The following is a 22,252-nucleotide window of genomic DNA, read 5'->3' on the forward strand; positions in this document are numbered from 1 at the left end:
CTCGGACGAAACAGGAGTGGCTTTCGGAAAATTTTGAACAAACACGCCTGCTTCGCTTCTCTCGCGTCGATATGTGCACGCCGGGTTTGTAACCAAAACACACTCGTCGCTTCCGGTTTTTTTTTCACGCCCACACCACTACTCACATACACTCAAACACTCGCCCACACGCGCTCGCCCCCGTCAAACAACGAAAACAAAAAATAAGATAAAATTATATCTGCAACAACTCTCGACGCAAGATGGGCACACTTTTCGTTTTCCCGGAAGTCGCTGGCGGTATATACACACAGGCACACACAAGCAACTTCTATGCTGTCTCTGTATACACCGAGGATGGCGATCGCGGCACTGAGGTGCTTTACTTCTTTACTATTAGGATTTTGTCTGCCCAGTCGCGATCAGTTCGATTTTGTCGGGAGAGAGTTGGTTGGCGTTCCGAGGCGGGTGGAGGGTAAAAATAAAAAGAAACAAATTAGACAACACAATAATAAAGTAATAATTGCCGAAAATCGTTGCGGCCACCTGCAAGGAGGCGGGAAGGAAGCAAAGTGGTCTCTATTGTTTATGCTGATTTCCACAGCTTGATCGATTTTAGGCTGATTTTGTACATCTTATTGCATAAGTGTTGTGTTGTTTGATGCTCAGTACTGAAAGGTTCATGATCATTCAAAATATCATGATTCCTGCCTTCTCGTCCTCAAACGAGGCTTCCACCTGTGGCTTTCTCTCTGGCCTTTGGACAGGTGATAAAAACCTGGTGGAAGTTGTTCTCGTAACCCACCCACAGTTCGGGTGGGGGGATTCGAACTCTCGACTGCAATCGTAATGCGTCGTCGCGCTACCGTTTGCGCTATGAGCCTCGCCTGATTCAAAGCCAACAAAAGTGGATGAAAAGCTAGCCGAGCCATTTGAGTCAGCGATTTGTCGCTTTTAATTGCGCTAACTAAAAAGTGCTAGACCTACTTTCCCTTCATTTCTCCTCTCGGCTCCCTTAGCCTGGCGCTACTCGCCAGCGGTCATTGTGCGCACCCCTATGTCCAAACACGACCGACGAGCCACCCTGTGGTGCTGAAGTGACCAATGCTGCTCTTTGTGCATTCCGCTGTCCAGATAGATATGGAACTGGCGGAAGCCGTATGTGTAGGAATCCGCCGTGTGCTGTAATGTCTCCACGAGTGGTCCGCATGTGCAACGCACAAATACACACAGTTCTATGTTCCGAACCCAACAAAAAAAAAAAACAAGAAAGAAAAAACATGTCTTGGAATTATCGCAGAGCTACTTTTCCAGTGAGGTTCCCACTTTTCCCTTGGTTAAACTTGACGTGTACTGCTGTTACATCGCTCCAGCGGCGCCCTGGTAGTGTGTGTTTGTGTATGTGCGTACGTGTGTAGCCGCTTTTACTTTTTGGAATTCAAATTCCAACCCGATCGTACGTACAGCCCAGCATGAACACAACTACCAGTGCACAGCAACGAACACCACTACCAGGGCGGGCTGGAAAACATGTCCACAATTATTGGCTCCGTCATAATATGCTGTGCTATGCGAAGTGAGGTGGATGTGAAATTCCTTCGCACACACTATGCTGACGGAAAGTCAGCCTTTACGTGGAACGTGTGAAAGGGAGGGAGCGATGCGGTACGAGCAAGGGGGACGGGAAAGGAAAACCCCAAAAAACTTTCCCGGAGTGCGTGCGTGCGTGCGTACTTATTGATAGCGTAGCACCGTATTCCAGTGCGGCGTAGTCTCGAGAGAAGAAATCTGCAGGTTGGTGGAAATGGTTTTTGGTTGCATGGTTGGTTGGTTGTTGGCGTGGTGGTGGTTTCTAGTGCCCATCCTGACTCCGGTTGGTTTTTTCTCGGAATGACTACGCACCGCTTCGTTTGAAAGCAACAGAACAACAAAAGGTCGCTCCAGACATACGCTAGACAGAAAGACAGGTGTGTCGGAATTCCAGAGCGATTCCCGGCCGCTGTGCTGCAGGGTCAACAAGGGGATTTGTGGAAGCGCAACAAATCACACAGACGCGCGCACACACACAGGCACAATACACACACACACAGTTGCTCATCATCTGACACCAAGCACGCACACCGTGATCTCTTCCGTATTGTAGCCGACACAATATTGCCACCGTTCGTACCTTTCTCCATACCTCCTCGTACCTTTCTCAATCTTTTCCAACTCGATATCAATGGCTGGCAAGGGGAGTGATGGCCTGATGGACACCTACTACAAGGTGGGGTTTTCGCGAGCAAATGCTAAATGATGATAACTTTGTAACGATCCCAAATCGCCCATCGAAGATTGAACGATAGAGGTGTAACGCAACAACTTAAAAGACGAACTTAAACGCAAGATACGTGATGTGGGACCAAACAGCAAAAAAAAAGAAAAGAAAACGATTGAAAACCACCGATCGTCCAGCAGCCCAGGAGCGGACGGTCAAAGCCAGCAGCAACCACCGGACGAAACTTAACAATTTAGTAAACCAGTAACGGAAAACCGAACACAACAATACTGCAGCAGCTTGCGAGCGGGCAAAACTAACAATGAAACAAATAAAAAACTAAATAATGCGTACGATCGTTGCCGTGTTTCGGGAAATCGAAATCCACATCCGTAACCAAGTGACACCTCACACACTCTGGTAGCCAGCGGCGGTCAGACTTCAGCGCTGGGTGCTCACTGTCAAAATGCGATGAGCGTGCACTCTCCAGCTCAGCAAACTTGCACGCGCACGCGGGGGTGCGTCGGCACACGAACGGCATACCCAAGTTTTGGAGATGATTCCGGTTCCACCACGGAGCTGGTTCTACTAGGGCGCTAGACCAACTTGTTTCTGTTTGTTTTATGAACATTGCATAGGTTCGAATTAACATGCCGCCATTGAGCTGCCTCTTATACGCAGCAAGCAACTTCAAAGCTACAACTTGACTGGAGAAGAGAAGTTTCCCAAAGCAACTTACAAAGAGCAGAAGTTTCAGTGTGATTTGAACGTCTAGGAAGTATTCATGATTTTTCGGCATTCTCCTTTATGTTTATGAAACGTTATGAAAATTATTTGAAGCACAATTCCGGTTCCGATTATCCAGCTCCAATCCACTCAACTTGTCCATCTTTACTTGGCTGTGCTGAGTTGCGGTGGTTCAGCACTTGTCAGCGATTTGATGATTATTTAAAAAAATGGTTCAAAGTTTCTATAAGTTTCTGCTCTACTTCATTTATTTTTATGAAGACTACGATACATAGAATGATTGAGTTGAGGCTGCAAAAAAATGCAAAATAACTAACCATTCATCCCAATTTCTAGTATCCAACCCGTCTTTTAAATCGCACGCAGTGAGCGCTACGTAGCTCGAAGAGGCTGGTTTATACATGTACTGCAGTGGGATCGATGGACATCGTACGTACATTATAACATTATGGAACGTGTTTACTGTGAACGCCGGCATCTCCGTGATGGAGCCGGTGGTAACTTAAATGGTTTCGGTTGCGTTTCATTATGTGCTATTGAAAAGTTTGACTGGCACCCACAATTTAAGTAACTATACTATAGTTTGTATTCACGATGCCAGCTCCGATCACAATGTCTTTATTGACATATTTATTCTAATAATTCAAATCATTTCTTCGGCTAAACTCATTGTTTCATGCTGTTCATCATGTGTGGTATAATTTACAAAGGAAACAAATTGTATAACACGCCGGTCTCTTTTCAGATATCGCTATAGAAGGAATCTTCGGCAAAGCAGGAGCTGTAGCTAGGCAAAAGGAATTAAAGGTCCAGGTTGATCAAGGCAGCGTAATTCCGCTAGAACAGGGGCGCAACAGGGCACATGACTGTGCCAATGTGATCAAAACCTTCCTGGCCAAAACCTTGTTGAACTCCAATGACGCCAAGGTGGTCCGCCGGGATGACCGTGTTCTGTGTGCACTGCAGTTGTTAATCCTGCCGTTACCGGAAGAGAACCGCGTGTTGTTCCGCTCGCTAATCGAGTTACTGAACCGCGTGATTCAGTACGAGGCAACCAACAAAATGTCTGCCAAAAACTTGGCAATTTTGTTCACGCCTCATTTGGTCTGCCCACGGAGTCATGACTCGGAGAACCTAAGTAAAACGGCCAACCAAATGTTCGGGATCATAGAGTTCATGATCAAAACTGGCCCACAATTGTATGAGATTCCGGACATGCTGTCGACCGACATACGAGCGACATTCCTGGGTGAGTACGCCACGTCAGATTCGGCGACAAATACGGTCTTTACGTTTGTCGACCGGGAGAAAACGGCGGTGGCAAATTCAGGCAATTATACTGAGTGGTCACTGGAGAAGCTGCATGCCTACGCGCAAGCTATGCCTGAATCGGCAATAAAAAAAAATTCCTTAAAAACTATGAGCGTGTGCATACGAAGAAAAACTAAATTATAATAAACCTTATACTTATACTTTGATTTTAATTAATAGTATTCCATAATAAATAAATCAATAAGTCTTTCTTAACATCTGTGACGTCAATTGTATATTTGTTTGATCGCTAAAATAAGCAGTAATTATTTTCAAGGATAGGATGTTGCTCTCTACGTACATGTCTTGTTTTTATTTGTGATTTGCTTGTATTGCAGTTAGAATAAATTTATTAGCGCGCAATGATTTATTGAGGCAATGAATATTTCTTCCCTTCCATCGTCCATCTTCCCAACCGAGTCGATCGTGCGCATTTTGTTGGTTAAGAAGGACAGCGTGGCGACAACAGCAACGGCAGCTTCGGCGGCGGTGGCATTAATGCCAAGCGGTTTTGGATTGTGGCTATCATGATTTTGTCTCCTCGTGGAGCGATTACTCTTACTTCCAGCAAGTATCCTCAGTTTCTGCTGCTACTGATAACAAGAAAACAGCTATACTCTTACATACACACACCAACGAAAATTGCCGCATTTTTCCACACAGAAGAAATCCCCAAATTTATAAATAATCTGACACAAACAAAGCCAGTGCTTCAAGCTTCACACGCAATCTTATAGCAAAAAATGCCCTATTTTTATGTTGGTTACCTCACACATCACAACTACTTCAGACAACAATACTAAGTGACTGCTAACAAACAGACCACTACCTGGCATAGCTAAAACAGAGGATAGCTCTCTGAATGCAGGTGATAACCCAAGTAACAAGCGGAAAATATTGGTGTAGCATGATTTAATTTAATGTGAAACAAAAACGAATCTTTCGTGAAGAGAAAGGTGACAAGCAGATTCTACACATTCTATTCTGTGTCTATTGCACTAACTTATAACTTTGTAGTTTTTAAAAATTATTGATGGTAAAGGTAATTTTATATAGCTTTCTTTTAATTTGCTTTTGTTCTGATTAAAATCGATTAGGAGTTGACGAAATTTTTTTTTTTTTTGATAAATAACGAAAAATAGAACTGGTATTGTTATTAATAACCTGGGAAAGGTAATGTTTTGCACATATATTACGAGCGTTTCAATCTATTGTGTTTTAAGGATAACGTGCCTACTCTAGCCCGTAAAGTAATGAATGTTCGTGATTAACGCCGTCCGATCCAAGCGGAAACGTACGATTCACGGCAGGGAGTGTGTTAACAGTATGTTTAGTGATTCTGCCTTGCACCTGCAATTCGACAAAGAGCGAAGGAGGAACTGAATGGGTTGTTTTGTTACTTAGAGTGTATTTGATTGCTAGCGCTTCATATTTATGCCAAACGATTTCAATTATAAATTGCCTGAATCCCGTCGTAATATTGCGCATCATATGTTACGTTAAGCATTATTGCAAAAAAAAAAACAATAGCAAATTACAATAGTTAGCATAATCATAATATTAATATTTATAATAGTTAACTTTTCACTTTAAGCTTAACTAACGTTCGCACTTGCAGCCGACATGTAACTTTCCTCACGACACGAATCAGTTCTTTTGCTACCGTCTGTCCTTGCTCCGATGAAAATCTACCAGCACCAGTTACTCTTGAGGCTGCATAAAGAAAAATCACTTGCGTTAGCTTCTTCCTTCCATCGAAGCCTTTGGGAATCATTTCTTCTGTGTGGATTGTCGGCTCAAAAGATCTGCATGTGCATAATCGTATGTGTGTGTGGTGCGTGTGTGTCTGCGAGAGGTTATATTTTCTTTTTACTGCTCTCTGTAAAAGTTTATCCGGAATTTGTATATCAATATTCAGCTAATAATCGCCTCCCGATCTTCTTGTTTATTTTGCAGATGTAAAATAGTAGTAGTAGAATCGCTCTCTGATGATCAATTAATTCAACTATCCATATCTGCAAGGGAAAGAAATAATTATTATAGTGCGGTTGCTTCTCAGATTGCGAAAACTTAAACACCTACCCTTGATCTGGGACTTCCGCTTCTCGTCTGCCAGTGATTTCGGTGTGATGGCGGTGCTGCCTGGTGTAGTCGTAGCACCCGCGTTGCCACCGCTCTTGAACAGATACTGTCCCTGGCCGGCTCGGATAGGCTTAGCTGTTGGAGGTTGATAGGAGAACGAAAGAAAAACAAAATAGAAATTGAGCTACGTGTGCGACTTGCTTCTATCGTTGCCGCTATCGTACCGATTTGTGCTTGCGGGCCTCGGCGTGCCAGGTTCTTCTGCCGCACAGCCTCCTTGATGCGGTCCACTTCGTACTGGTAACGCTTTCGGTCGCGCATCGCGCCCTCCTTCGCCTCCTTCAGCGCCGTCTCGAGGGCCTTCACGCGCTCCACGGTGGTTCGCAGACGCTTTTCCAGCTTCGGCAGCTCGCACCGCAGGTCGGCATTATCCCGCACCAGCTGCTTGTGCACCTTGGTCAGCTGCTCGAGGTTGTTCTCGAGGAAGGAAATCTTTTGCTTCTGTGCCAGCGAACCGCCATCGTCCTCGGTGTCCTCCGAGTTGAGTGATTTTTTGATACGCGCCTAAAACATGAGAAGGGAGAGAAAGATAGTGAGTTGTTTTGTTGAGCAAACCAGCAAATCCGAATATCCCATATTGTACATACCTGCAAATCTAGGACGAACAGTTTGCGCAGTGCGTGCAGCGACTGCAGCTCCTTTGCCACCGTATCCTCCAGGCCCTTGAGATCCTTGCGTGCCTGCTCGCGGCGTTCGTCCGTCAACCTTTATAATGTTCACGAAACAAAGATAGTGGTCAGCTTAGCCATTTGTATTTTTCCGCTCCGTCCCACCATCAACCCGTGCAGTACAACGACGGTGATCGGGTGTTGAGAGTCGGACGAGTTTGTTAGTTCCAACAGCACCAATTGGACGTATGTCAGGACAGTTCACAATGGAATGAAGCTTGCTGAGAGGTGTCGAAGAGGAAATTCCGAGAGCAACTTCGACATAGTGGAACAAAAAACACTCCACAAATAAAATCGCAAACTTAAAACCAAATGAGAACAGGTATGTGTGTACGTTTTTGGTTGTTAATGCTATTTTGTTTTTTTTTTGGGATCTTGTCATTTTTTTTTGAAATAGCATTTTTTAATTTCGTTCTTAAAGTTTCGCCCTTGCTATCTCACATCATTTATCCATTTAACTATCTTTTACCTCGTTTGTGCAATAGTAGTGTTTTTCCATCTCTCTTGTTACACGTTATCAGTTTTTTTTTCACAAAATACATTTAGGTTTTATGATGATTTCGGGCTATCTTCCTCTTTAGCATCTCATTTGTATATGTAAACATGTATATAGATATATGGTCATCTGTTTTACAATGTGTAAGTGCTTAACTATCATCTCCTGTGTAGTTTTCTTTTTTTTTGTATGTTTTCTTACGCTCCACCGCCTAGCTAATCACTTGGTATGTAATTTATGAATCATTTTGCGCGTAATAGCACACTGTACAATACATGCTCTGACCCAGCGATCGTTTGTTCTATGACGGGTAACTAAAGCCTACAGCATGTCGTCAACGAGTTGCCGTTCCCCTCGCCTAATACTACTTCTATCACAATCTCAACACTTCTTCACCGCTGCAGCCTGTGATTCCTGTGGTGATCTAAGCACTTTATAAGTTGCCCCACAATCCTCTGGTTATCTGCAGATGAATCGCATAATTATATTTAACTCAGTGCTAGTGATTAGGTTACATGCTGTTAACCGACATCCGGTTGAAGCTTCACTTCTCAGCCATAACATAACTTATTGCCAATCTACACTGTTTCCATCAATCGTACACAACAGCCGCCCAGCGTACTTTATATTTTTAAGGCTTAAACTATACAAAGCGCGAGAAAAACTTCCCAAAGGCTATCGAAGTCGGTACCAACTTTCCAACCATTTTTTTTTACACCGCCTATATACTGTGGTTCATATAACCACGGCTATTATTGTCCATAAATCAGGATCTACATCCTGCCCTTTAGTGTCGAGGGCCCCCAATTTAATGTTGTGGGTGTTTTTGGGGACGAGGAGCGTGAAAGATATGGTTTCACATGATAGGACTGTACTGTAGTGTATGCACCCTTGCGTTTGAGTAGCTGTTTGATCGTGTGTCTGTCTCTTTCAAAGCAGGTGTGTATTTTCAATTTTCCAACGACGGTGTTGAGAGCCAAACAAAAACACGGGAAATTCATTGGGAAAAGTACGACTCGTGAATCTGTTTTATGCTAGTTTTGATCTGTACGTGTTTGGGTGTGTGTGTATGTATCTGGTTGTGTTACGAGCCTATTTTTAAATGGATATGCATCAAATCGAAGCTATACGCTGAACGAAAAAAGAAAGGGTAACATCAAACGCAAGGGTTTTAATAATATACAAAACTAATCAGCATACAACTTAGAAAAAAAATAATAACAGGAATCAGAAACGGAAACCTTACACTTCACTACAACTTGCTAAGCGCTCGATAACTTTTAAACAAGGATCAAGTAAAAGTAGGCAATAGGTATTAGCAGCAGCATTGCGGGAAGTAATCAGGTATGTAACAACTTTAAAAGCAGTTTAAATCGACTGCTTGCCCTCGTTGCAAAGCTTTACTTTGCTTTTCCAAGTACGATATGATGGATGTTTCATAGCTTCCCGGCCTGTTTTAGTTAAGCTTTCTCGAAAAGCCGATACTCGAATCTGGCTACTAGCGCTTCACAGCAGAATATATTCAATGAGGTTTTGGTGAGCATCTTGCGATTGTTTTAGATTCGTATCTCCTATGTCCATATGTATCCTAAATTAATATCGAGAACTCTTTTTACTGGTTTTTCGCCTACGGATCATAACAAGAAATATAAAGCTTGCTTTCCTTTAACAGTCAGTCTATTCATAAAAAAATCCTTCGGCACCATAGCATTCGTTTGTTTCGATACCCATAAGTTTTTTTTTCAAACATTCCAATGCTCGCCTCGAAAATGCATTTAGCATAATTGTGGCAGCAATATAACATCATAATGTACTTATACACACACATACTTGTTCTCATTGGATTGTTCATTTCGTTTTGTTCTTCGTTATATGGTCTGAAGAAAGCAGATAGGTTTATGTAGGCGAGTAAACATGTAAGGGGTTTGGATAAGATTGGTTTCACCAAGGAGTAGCTTCGCTTCAGGGCTTCCATTTGCACAGCAACAGCAGCTGCTCAAAAGGTAACAGAATCCAGTGCAGCTTCGTGTCTCGGAGAAGGTGCTTCAGCACATGTGCATTGCCCTCGGGTATATCTTTTGCGTTTTTGTCCTGCGTTCTTTTGCGTTCCTGTACAGGTTTCGCTTTCACTTTCAGGGAAAGCATTTCTATTCGTTTTGTATGTAGATGCTTTTCATCCGCAGCACACATCGTTGGTTCGGTTTTCTCGTCATTAGGAGATGCTGGAGGATCGGATGCTGTTTATCTTCACATGAAGAAGATATGGATTCGTACACAGTGGTACATTCCTTTGCTTCGAGCACTTCGTGTACCCATTGAGCATTTCGTTCCTAAAGGAAAAACAAAGTAGCTGGAAAAAAAGTTACAGATATTGCCAATTCATTTGGCATTTCCACCTGCGATTGGTACACAACAAGACGGAAAACGTTTTATACTTCCTAATGAGTCGGGCAAGAAAAACGAAAATACGAAAATGGAATGCAATCCCTGAAGAGCAACAATGTCGCTCTTCATGATGATAAAAAACGCTGATCCATTTTTACCTTCCCATTCACAATGTGCCTTTTTTCCGACGAGTTTTCTACCTTCTACCTTTTTCCTTGCATCCTCGCTTTTCCTATCTCTCTTGGAACAATCGTGCGCATATCCAGCGAGCTCTGCTTATGTCTTCTAGTTTTTTCATTGTTGGTAAAACAATCCTGCGCATTCACGAAGCATTTGCGGTAAACAGAACATAGTCAAGCTGCATGAATTTAAAACTAAAACTCCACTAACGTAAATGCAACACGGTTGCATCTAGCGTTCTATTGCTAGAAGCGGAGAATGCAAGCAACGGAAGAAATTATTAAAGCAACTGAGCAGCATATTGAAGTTGGTTATATGAACGAAAGTATAATATAAAGTATATGCAACCAAACCCGAAAAGGAGCAGCAGTTTTACATATTAACAATTGACAAGGAAAAAAACATATCCTAGCTCGATTAACGCATGTTTGCTATGTACAGGTGCGTTCATCCGGCGCGGATAATGGCATCTATTAGTAGGTCGTAATGTGTTGTTTTGTGGATTGTGTTGGTTACTGTTGTAGTGCTAGTGTATAGGATGTGTGCAGTAGACGAACGTCATTTAAGGAAGGGTGACAAACGGCTGGGAAAATTGGATCTATTTACGGTTAGCCTTTGGTTATCTTGTAAATAGCAGTTCGTGGCGTTCCCGGGATGCGCTTTACGATGTGGTTCTTTTTTTAAATTCATAGCAAGGTAAATTTCCATCAATTCGATAGAATTAGCTGCAGTGTATATTCAAACGGCATTACAAAATAGTTTGAGTTTAAGAGCAAGCCAAATAGAAAACCAAATTTGGGGTCCAACCAAATGTTAGCTGAACGTTTTTCGCAAACATATTTATTCTGGCGGCTTTATACATTATATGCCATTTATCACAGCTGTCGCCACCAATCTGTACCGTTTGGCTATTTCGTTAGTGAAAGCATCAGTATTCAAATGGTTTGGTTTTTCGATGTCAATATGATTTTCGCATCGATTTCCTACCATGCCAGTTGGATAACTTATTTCCATATCAACTTTGCCTTTAGTAAAATTTATCGCATATTTCTAACTTCCTAACAAATATTTTCAACAGTGCAGGAAGTCGTAATGCTAATAGACGATATTTTGTTTGGCTTCTACTTAGAAACAAAAAGAGGCAGTGTGTTATTGAAGCAAAATTTGCGCGTGCTAGCAAGCTTTACGAGGACAAGTAGTAGGTTAACTAACGAAATATGCATGAAACAATGACTGATTTCCACCACAGCCTACACCACAATGGTTTCCAGCACTCACAGCAAAGGGCGTAGCTACAACAGCTGACAAAATCCTGCCGTGTTAATTTGTCTGTCACTTAATTATGCTTAGTGCGTTTGTTTTGTTATCGTTTTTGCTATCACAGAAGCAAAAGGCTTAAAGACACAATAAAGAAAACGTGTATGACTAGCTTGTACTAAAACATATTAGAAACACGCGGCCCGTAAGACATGACACAAAAACTGATTCGTCAATTAATCGACAATGTTTCTCGTCCGGTAACGATTTCCTACGAAATAGTCAACAATGATTAAAGATATATAATTCATTCTATCTTTTGTACAAATGGTATGTGTGTTCATCAAATTTGCTGTCAGTCTAATATTATGTTGCGCAAACCCCGCCACCCACTGAATCTCCAGCTCTCTCTCTGTTTGTTTCTCTGAAACTCTCTTCTCGAAAGTGATCGAATCTAAAGAGTTTATATAAACGAAATGCATAAACAAACAAATTTATATCCTTTTACTCTGCGCTACTAGCATCAGACATTCCTATCCATATATGGAACTTAATGCTAGACCCGGAGAGAAGGAAAGAAACACCGAACAACATACATAAAGCGCAAGCTCCTTATTGTAAAAACTGAAAATTTATGCCTCCACCCGTCAAATCAATGTTTGTGGGTTAATGGTAAACATAAGCAGGGGGCTTGCATTTGACTAGTTTACGTTTCGTACAGAACCAACTTTGACAACACATAACATCATCGAATGCTCAAGCACTCCGATCTATCGAATTCGTAGTGAATTAGAAATCACTGATACATAGAAATTTAGATTTCGATTCGATGTGATCTAACAAACGTAAACAAATAATATGTAAGCCGTGCATATAACAGAACAATTTTTAAACGTATTGAATTATCTCTTTTACAGTTATTTTTAATTCAGGTAACCATAATATATGGTTTCTAGCGAATTAACCACCTTCACCTTATCCTGCACCAGCATTCTTTATCTCTTGTGCGAAAGTAGAATCAACCAAACAAAAGGAAAATTAATAGATAAGCCATACCTAAACGCCCTATGCTTATTTTACCGTTAATTAAGGAACATTGAGGAGCTTTGCCGCCCTCCTAGAATGGTCAAACCTAAACAACAGTACAACAGTGGTAATGAAATGAACAATGAAGGAGAGAGAAAAGGAGCTAACAGAGAGCAGATCTTAAGCTAAAGTTATGTTAGTTGAACTATGACAGGTTAATACATCCAACGTCTTACTCCTTGGTAACGTATGGCACGCAATGTTCCTGAAGGAAGTGAACAAATTAGGCTTGTTTTCCTTGCGCAAAGAGGCGTTTGGGGTCAGCACTCCCAAACAACAAAAAAAAAACTTGTTGGCTTATGTCTGAAGAAGTGGGGTGAGCGACCGCTTACAGCACCAGCATAAACTGCGGGCAGCGGTGCGTCAGTAGCACCATCGTGAGCGAAATGAGCAGGTGAAGTTGGAGCGTCGGGATTGGCGTTTTTGGTAGCAGCGAGCTGATCAGCCGGCTCGGCCAGCTGCAGTCGGTCTCGCCGTCGCGTGCGTCGCCCTCGTCGGCGTCGTCAGCCTCATCGTCGGACTGGTTGTCACTAATGGCACTGGCACGCGATGGCGACGAGTCTGCGGAACGGCTATACCGAGAGCGATGCACAGAGACGCACGGCGAGGGAGCCGCTACCGCCGCTGCCAATCCCGTCGCCTCCTGCTCACCGTTGATAGTGCCGCTCAAGTGAAGTGCCCGTTTGCCGCGCATCGCACGCTTGCGCTTTTGCGAGTGTTGCTGCTGTTGCTTCTGTGATTGTGTCGCCACCTTCTGCGGTGTCGATCGCTCTTGGTTGGCGCGGTTTTTGTCCCGCTTTGAGATCTTGGTCTGCTGTTGCTGCACCGTTTTGGTGGCCAGCCTCTCCGCCTCCTGCTGCTGCTGTTGCTCCTTCGGTGGTGCAGCGCCATTTTCGGCGAGAAACGCTTCCAGCACGCGTATCACCTCAAGCGCGCTGGCACCACCGTCGGTACTGCGCGCCAGCTCCCGCAGGTACTCAAGACTCGCCGGGGGCAGCGGTATGGCAGCCAGCAGCGAGGAAAAGGAAGGCGAACGGGAAAGTTTATCTCCGGACGACGGTGCCTTCAACGCAACCGAATCGTTGTTATCCTTCGACAACTGCTGAAACTGCTTCCGTTCGTAGTCCAGCTGCTGTTGCTGTTCGAGGAGCTTGTTTGAATCGAGGTTATTAGTGGGATTGATAGGTGGGTGATGGCCACGTGAATTGGTGTGCGGAGACTGCGTTAGTAGTAGCGGTTGTGGAGAGGTAAATACTGACATTAGCGTCTGCAGCTTGGCAGACTTTTCCTGCTCCTCTTGCTTGAGCTTCTCGAAGTCGGCCGTCATCTGCTGGTGGGCCAGCGTCAGCTTCTGGTTCGTGCTGCAAAAAAATAAAGCAAAGAGAAAACAAACAAATGCTAGAGTTGCGGACCGATAGAGGGAGGGCAAAGGACTGAGTGAACGTACTCCTTGATCTCGTTGATTAGCTCCTGTTTCTCGGAAATCTCGTCGCGCAGCGCGGACACCTGCTTGGTGTGGACGTCGCGCAGCTGGTCCATCTGGCTCTCGAAGGCCGCCTTCAGCTGGTCGGCGCGCTGCTTTTCCTCCGCGTTCACCGCCGACACCTGCTCGGCCGCCTTCAGCTTGGCGCACTCCTCCCTCAGCGCGTCGATGTTCTCCTCGAGCGTGCGCTTCTTGTTCTCCGCCTCGCGCATCGACTCCTGCAGCGACTTGATGCGCGCCTCCTGCTGCGAGACCAGTAGCCGGCACTCGCTTAGGTCCTTCTCCTGGTCGCCCACCTTCTTGCATGTGTCCTGCTGCAGCGACTCGAGGTTCGCGCACCGCGCCGACAGATTCTTCGCCTCCGACTTCATCTTGCTGATGTAGAGCCGCGCGACGGTGAACTCCTCCTCGACCTTGCCCGCCGACGCCTCCACGTTCATCTTCATCTCGTTCTGGTCGGCAGCCAGCGCCTGCCCGACCTCGGATAGGTCGCGCAGCAGGTTGGTCAACATCTCGTTGATGCGCTTCTTCTGGTGCGACGACATGTCCTTCAGCTGCTGCAGCTCCGACTGAACGCTGTTGAGCGTGGTCTGCTTCTGCAGCAGCTCGTCGTTCACCGTGTCGATCTCCTTGTTCTTCAGCTCGATCTCCTGCGACTTCTGGTCGTAGTTGACCGCGAGCTCCTCGAGCGCCTGCAGGACCTCCTTCACCTCCTCCTTGGCGTTTTCGTTTTCCTGCTGGATACGTGTCATCTCCGACTGGAGGTTCTCGTAGTCGCGGCGCGTGTTCGCGATCAGCTCCTCCTGCTCGATGATCTGCTCCTTCAGTTTCTCCACGTACTGCGACTGCTGGTTGATTTCCTCGTCCTTCTCGTCCAGCTGCTGGTACAGTCGCTCGCGCTCCACCTCGAGCGTGTCACGCTCGGCCGACAGCGGCAGCCCGCCGCCGCCCGGTGTCGCCGGTACCGGCAGGTCGGCCGGTTGCGCCAGTAGCACCTCAACGTTCGGCGTGCTCGCCTCCATCGTGTCCTGTTGCAGATCGAGCTGCTCCTCCACGTTGACCGTTTCACCCGCGCGCCACCGGGCCAGCTCGGCCTCCAGCTTCTCAATCTTACCCTTCAGCTTGTTGTTCTTTTCCTTTTCTCGCTCGTACCGCCGCTTCCACTCCTCAGCCGTCAGCTCCTCGTTCACGCACACGACGTTCTTGACTGTCTTCGCTCTGTGGAAATTTGGGGAGAGGAAAGAAATACCCGATGCCCGATATCAGAATCTTTTGCTGGTTCATAAAATGAATATGGCTGGAAAAGTGTAGCTGCGACCTACCTGCGACCGAAATCGAGCGTCGACTTGGTCTCGGACTCGTTGAAGCTGGCGGGCGAGCAGCAGATGACGATGGTGGTGCGTGCGTTACCACCGAGCGACTCCTGCAGGATACGCGTCAGCTTCGAGTCACGGTACGGGATGTGCGTCTTGTTGCCGTCGGCCAGGGCGGAGATCACGTTGCCCAGCGCCGACAGCGACTTGTTAATGTTCTTCGCCTCGTCCAGTACCGTGCCCTCAGCGCCGGTTTTGGACACCTTTTCCGAACCGGCCAGATCGACCAGGTACAGCTTGCCGGACAGCTTCTTCTCGTTCTCCATGTTCTCCTGCTTGACGTTGATCAGGAAGACCGAGTGCGATCGGGACGAGTGCTCGTTCATGTTCGTCACCGCGATGTGCCGGTTCGACTTGCCCTCCTCGATCACCTCGAACACCTCCTCCGGGCTCGAGACGAAGCGCTCGGAGGCGCCCTTCACGTACGGCACCCGGTTCTTGTCCTCGTGCACGCTCAGGTTCACCTTCGACACGTCCAGCAGGTCCCGGATCTTGTCCATGTAGATTTCGTAGTACGACACCTTGATGTGGAACTCGATGTTCATCTCCATCGTGTAGATGTGGTTGAAGATGTCGTTCACGATGCGCGGGATGATACCCTGCTTGGCCGGGTCGCCGATGACGCCCTCCATCGTGTGTGTCTTGCCAGACGATGTCTGGCCGTACGCGAAGATCGTACCGTTGTAGCCGGCCAACACGTCTGACACGATCGACTTGGCCGCCTCATTGTACACCTTCTCCTGTGTTGCGTTCGGTTTGAATACTTTGTCGAACAGATACACCTTGCCCTGCGCGGAACGAAACGAAGCGAAAAAAAAACGGTTCAAACAATCAGTTCGAAGTGACAGTTTGGGCAGTGTGATGTTGGAGCAGAGTGTGCGATGGAAAACAACTCAAATCTTTGCTTGCTCTCGCAACTGTCGTACGACCGAAACATCAAGTCACATGTGCATCGTAAAACTAAAGTCTTGAACATCTGCAGTACCATACAAAGCGCTATCTGGAACCGATTGAGTCCAGCATTGTATACCAGAGTGTTGTGCTATTTACCAGCAACCCTCCGAAAAACCGCCGGAATAGGAAGACATATTAGAGGAAAAGAAATATATTTCCATTAACACTGCGCGCCAGATAGCTGAACCGTCCGTCCTTCCGTCGACGATTATGGCCGCATTTTCCTTCCACTCTTTGGCAAGAGGTCCCCTTTCTTTTGCCGAAGAAAGTTAAATTTCACCCCAAAGAGGCCGCAAAAGCTGTTATTCATGCCTTTTCTTATAAATAACCAACGCATACGGTCGCTGAGTCAATTTCGGATGGAAAATCCCATGCACACACGCGTGATTTTTCCGACAAATATGTTCGGACGCTTCGACCGGTGCGTTGCCAACGCTCTGCTGCTTCGGTGTGCAAATTTCATCTGGAAACCAAGATCCATTGTTTGGTTTGTTTATTCATTTAAAAAAAACGTGGAAACGACGCAATCGCACATTCCCACATTGGGTGGCGCTTCGCAGTGGTTCGGAGATCGGCCATTTTATTTAACATTTTATAAAATCTAATTCCAAAATCGCTTTTTCAGAACAGAGTAAACTTGCGAGATTATACAGCCTGGCGTCCCATCCATTATTCCATGTTCCAGAAGGTCCGTTGTTTTTTGTTAAATACAATCGAAAACCCTCCGATGGAGCCACTTTGCGCAATGAGCTCGATTCTCGGTTATGTATATCGACCATACACATATCAACAGCGACGATGACACAGGCGGTCGTCATCCGCCGCCGTTTCCCGCTAGCATCATGCTGATGATCTCATGCGTGTTACGTGAGAGAAGGAAGCAAGAAAATCAAGTAAAAATAATAAAATAACAAGAACGTATACACACGAGAGGAAAGTGTTCGACCGTAAACGCCTCCCGGCAAGAAGCGCGGAGTTGGATCGCCGCATAGATCGGCCCAGAGTCGTCGGTTTGCCCATTTTGTGCGTTTCTTCGTTTTACTTTTCTTTTGAGAGCAGCACTCATTGTTTCACGTGCCAGCTCGCGGTTACGGTGCTTCCGTTTTTTTTCTCCAAAACGGTCAGCCGTGAAGGGAAAGCCCCAGCAGGGCAAGGGGAAAACGCCAACGCTGGAGTTACCAAACACACACACACACACGTGCTTTCCCAAATTAAAACATCGAAGGATGGCGACGTATTCCGGCGGAAAAAGTACCATGCCGAACAAGAAGCCCTACCGAATGGACAGAAGGAGCGAACACGTGACACTCCTCGGTATGGCGAATGAATAAGAGCACGGAAATGTTCTAAATCTGGCCCGCCTGGTGGTGTTGCTTCCGGTCAAGAAAATAGTATCAAATCAGGACTTCAACATACCTTTTTCTAATGATCCCACTTGGCAGTTGGAGGGTTTCTATGACGCTAACGTGCAATTAAAGCAATTTATTGTTCGGGTTCCTTAAGAGCTACACTTTATTGGGACTTGAGTTGTTTTGTGTACTCTTCTCAAACACAATTATTAAAGCAGTCTTGATTGAAGAACTTCGATCGAAAGGGAACGCCTTAGTTAGGCCATTCGAAGATCGTACCAGGAACAGAGGAATGCTATGCTTTTATGCTTTTTTGTGTTAGAAAATTGTTGTTTTGGGAACATTCCGTTGGTTGGTTTGGAGTTAAATACCCACACGCGGAACGCTCCCAACAACTGTGTATAGCTTTCTATACTTTCGTCTACTTTTCCCTGTCCCAATTCTGCAATGCATTTCATTTTTCCTTCCATTGGCTCCACTTTCGGGATTATTCTTTTCCAACGCTACATCTCACTATCGTGGTCGGTTTCTATCGTGTGTACAACGTTTTGGGTGGTGGTTTGGTTGTGGACCCACCAGAGCGTGCCGGTTTAGTAGTCTTAAGGTAATAACATAAAAAAGGGCGAACAATGTAGGAACACAAACATCCGAATAATGATCATAACAATCAACAACCAGCAACAAGTAGAAAATGGGGATTCCGCATCCCCGGTGAACGGAGTGGCTCTACGGTTGACCAGTGCCTCGCCGGAACCAGGAACCTCCACGTGGCCAAGCTGGCCTCAAAGCTGCCCCCCCTTTCGAACTCGCCCAAGAAGTTTTTCGTTCACCAAAAATCATTGCGTGCTGGGTACACACAAAAAGAAAAACCAAACGGAAGAAAAACAGAACCCGTAAGCTAAGTCGGTGAGATGCTTCAAGAGAAGAATGACGATTAAAGTAAAAAGCAAAGCAATGGCGAGCTAGGAAGAAACGAGAGAGAAAGGCGCAAACTGATCAGAAAACTGATAGACCGTTGGCGATGACTCGACCAAACACATCAACTCGGACGTCTTGTGGTTGTGGATCGACAAAACATTCGTTCCCCAGCTGAGCGAAGAGTGGTAGAATGCTAAGCTTCTTTCGCAATTAAAATGCCATTCCGACAATGTGCCACAACACCTACGTCGTTTTCGAGGCCATTTTAACTCCATGTGAGGAAGTCGGGTCTGAGATATGCCCTGGAAACAAAATGGGATTAAATTCGAGCATGCATTCGCTACTTACTTCGGCGATCGGTTATTACTCGCGGTTGTTTTTGAAATTGAAATTAGATCCAAGTGCTCTTTCATATATGTATACTTGATGTTTAAATAATGCGCTTCAAAACTCCGTTCAGTATTGCATGCCGGACCATAGTTAGGCCTTGGTCCCCGGAGTTCCCAATATCCGTAAAAAAAAAGCGGAAGTGGGCACGTCCGTACGAAATCAGCGAAGCAGAATCCGTTTGTGTGTGTATGTGAGTTGGAGCTGATGCATGACTCATGATCTCATATACCAAAGCTCACCTTTCCATCCTCAACCGCCCCAACGTTCCATCCACTTACTGGCGATATGATGCCAAAAGGGAGCGCGGTGTGCTCATATATGCTTCGGGGAAGATTTTAGGAGAAAAAAGCGCCCACAACAGTTTGCTGAAGGAGTCTGCGTGTATACGTGATTTATTCTAGGTGTACTTTCTCTCCTCAGGCATGTCTCAATCGTGTTGCGTTTATGTTGTATTTTTATGAGCTATTTTATTTTAATGATGTATCCCCCAGTTCGTCAAGCTTAGCGGCGTTAAAGTAACAGAAACGGTTCAAAAAAGGGTTTGAGTAACCAAAACGACGATTCGGCCCCGCACATACACACAACCAAAGTTGCGCTGCAACGGTAATGGATAGTTGTTAGCCTCAGACCTCACCGCACACTGCTATGATTTTGGTTATTTGAATTGTTTACTGAAGTGAGTCATCTCTGGCCGATAGTGCGGGCGTTCGACAAATTTCATCTATAGCACGAAGGAATTCAAGTTCGGTTTACTTACATTTAAAGCTAACCGATCGTACTAAGAGTTTTAATTTTTGATAAAATACATTCAATCTCCTAGTTCCCATACTTAATGTGCTTGGGCTCTGATAAAGAAGATATCAAGCTAACTAGTTGGAACATGTTTGTGAGTGCATTTTCCTCAAGGATTACGAAATTTCGAGCTAGTTTTTCTTTTGCAGTCGAAACAGTAAGTCGAAGGGGGACATACATTAAGAATGAATTCGTGCAATCGTGTTAAGCAAGGGTACGGCAACCATTTCCAACATCCGAAATCCTTTGCTGCCTTCCTTCTGTGGATATCTCCTTCCGGCTTCTTCGAGAGCGGATTAGATCAGGTTGACGTCGTTTTAGGTTGGTAGAAGTTGATGGAAGGGTGCCTCCGGTTGATCTCGTTGCTGTGTTGAAGGGTCATCGGAAAAGGTTCCAGCCGTTTTTATTGATCGATGACGAAGAGCGGCTGCTTTTGTCATCAACTACATCATGTCCCCGCAGGATGGATTTCGGTTGGTGGAAACGGGTTTTATGGTTTGACCGATTGGTGCGGGAAAAAGGAAACATGTCTCATCGATCGATCGAATAAAACCGGAAACGGTTTGGAGTGATAAAAACAACAACACAGAAAGAATTTGAAGGAGTGTCGCCACGCGCATGCACAACATCCCGCGTTGATGTTCTTTGTTTGTGTCTACATAAATGTGTGTGTGTGTGTGGGAAAACGCTACCGAAACTTCAAGGTCGTCCCCCCCGGATTTCGTCCTCCTTACCGCACGCGAGGTGCAAGCAGTCCTTTCAGCCTTTTTCGAAAAGGAATTGGAATTGAAACATGGCGGCTTCACAGTTTCCTGCGCCGAAGGTGCCTTTGTTATTGTTATTGAGGAGATGCGCAGTTTGTTGCGAAGAAAAACAAACACAAAACAAACAAATAAAAACCGTGTATCGAACATTGCCATTTTCCAAATACTGCAGCGAATCAGAAACAGTTGATGCAGAAAGATTGTGTATTTTATCGAAGTCCGGCAAACGGTCTGTTAAACTTTTAGTAGGCAACGTGATTGTTTTCTATGATTTTATGTTAACTTTTTGCCCTTTTGAAAATTAGTACTTGTCGAGGGGCTTCTTCCAAGGAAACTTCAATTTAGTTTCCAAAGTTATTCACCTACAAGAACGTTTACCAAGCCACGGAGTGTATCCTTACAAGTTACGCTCGTTCCGCTCGGGGGAAAACTTTGCCCGTAGGTCGCATTCGGTGTTGGTGTTGGGTCACGTTCATCGGACACACCATTGGAAAACATTTCAAACGTTGTATGGTTTTGCTTGCATCTGAACACTGCAGCCCTGCCAGCGAGCTTTGTTGCTTTTCCAGGGTCCCCTGTGAATGTTTCTATTCATATCTCTTTCTCCAATGCTCTCTTAGCGACCTATTACGCAAGCAAACGAAGAAAAACCACCGGGGGCAAAGTTTGTTGCTGCAAAGATGCGGTTACATAAGTTTGCAATGTGATTCTGATGGCATTTTCTATTCGATGTTGCTCCTTTGATGTGACATTTGAAAAAGTTTTGCTCAACACACTCTGGAAATGGGTAATACGGATGAAGGAAATGGTACAGGGATCTGGTGGCTGATGATACTTACCCCGATCGAGAGACAGTTTTCCTCCGGGCCGGACGGGAACTTGACGACGAACTTTGACCCCGCTAGCTCCTCGCTGTCGTTCAGTGGCCGGAAACGGCACACCACCTTGATGCTGTCCTCCGCCGGTATCTCCCGTACCCCCGACATGCTTGCCTCACTGTTATGCACTTCGCGTCGCTGATTGCTGCCGAGCCCACACTCTCACACACGACACACACACACACAGCCGAGCGCCCGCGCACTCTCACTCGACCCTAATGGGACCGATCTATGTTTTCACAACGCGGTGGCGCGGCTCCACAACCCACAACAACGTACTGATGGTGCAGCATGCACACGCATAGAATGTCCTTTTTTCAGCAGGGCGTGTGATGCGAGGGGATGGGAGGAGGAGAAAGGGATGTGGATGGGCGGGAGAGTTGTTGATGTCCGGGTGGTTAAGGTACGCCCACAAACCACTAGAGAGTACTCCACTCTGCGAACTGGGAATCGTTTGTTCTTGGTGTCTTTTAACTTTCACTTGCCTGCTGCTTTGAAACCTACTGCGCTTCGCATAGCCTCGTTCAATTCCGGCTATTGCTCATCTGAAGCACCACAATCAAAAGCAAAAACATATATAATATATTAGATTCCGCAAAATGAGTCCCTAAGGCCAGCGATAGTAACGAATCGATTTTCCTATTGTTTTTCTCTCGACATCGAGAATGAAATGTTTCTGCCGTAGCAGTGTGTTTTGAATCCAATCGCCAATGCAGGTGTGCAGAATACGAGTGTGTGCATGTGCGGAAAATTGAGAGCAAATGGGGCGAAGAGCGAGGGAGAAAACAAACCGAAGAAAACGCGAGAGTAACAACAAAGAAAATGGTACATTTGGAAAATGGA

The 22,252-nt window shown here is 45.5% G+C and overlaps 1 protein-coding gene across 1 annotated transcript; it reads right to left on the reverse strand.

The window, feature by feature from the left end:
- Positions 1-5,465: 5,465 nt before the first annotated feature.
- On the reverse strand, positions 5,466-21,947 carry LOC131291410 (kinesin heavy chain). The gene is made up of 8 exons (XM_058320618.1): positions 21,371-21,947; positions 15,314-16,152; positions 13,956-15,209; positions 13,768-13,869; positions 7,024-7,141; positions 6,601-6,940; positions 6,377-6,511; positions 5,466-6,309 (listed from the first exon to the last, which is right to left on the reverse strand). Exons 1-8 carry the CDS (start codon positions 21,515-21,517, stop codon positions 6,296-6,298), a joined length of 2,949 nt encoding a protein of 982 aa, XP_058176601.1. The 5' UTR covers positions 21,518-21,947; the 3' UTR covers positions 5,466-6,295.
- Between the last annotated feature and the right edge of the window lie 305 nt (positions 21,948-22,252).

This window comes from Anopheles ziemanni, chromosome X (genome assembly GCF_943734765.1).
Source record: "Anopheles ziemanni chromosome X, idAnoZiCoDA_A2_x.2, whole genome shotgun sequence".
Taxonomy (NCBI): Eukaryota; Metazoa; Arthropoda; class Insecta; order Diptera; family Culicidae; genus Anopheles; species Anopheles ziemanni.

What these genes read in the sequence shown, in the direction of transcription:
- LOC131291410 (XM_058320618.1), bottom strand. Translation starts at nt 21,517, where the DNA reads ATGTCGGGGGTACGGGAGATACCGGCGGAGGACAGCATCAAGGTGGTG. An exon ending in CTAATCAACGAGATCAAGGA is followed by an intron (nt 13,870 to 13,955) that starts GTACGTTCACTC and finishes ATTTTTTTGCAG; the next exon opens with CACGAACCAGAAGCTGACGC. An exon ending in TGTTCGTCCTAGATTTGCAG is followed by an intron (nt 6,941 to 7,023) that starts GTATGTACAATA and finishes CTCATGTTTTAG; the next exon opens with GCGCGTATCAAAAAATCACT.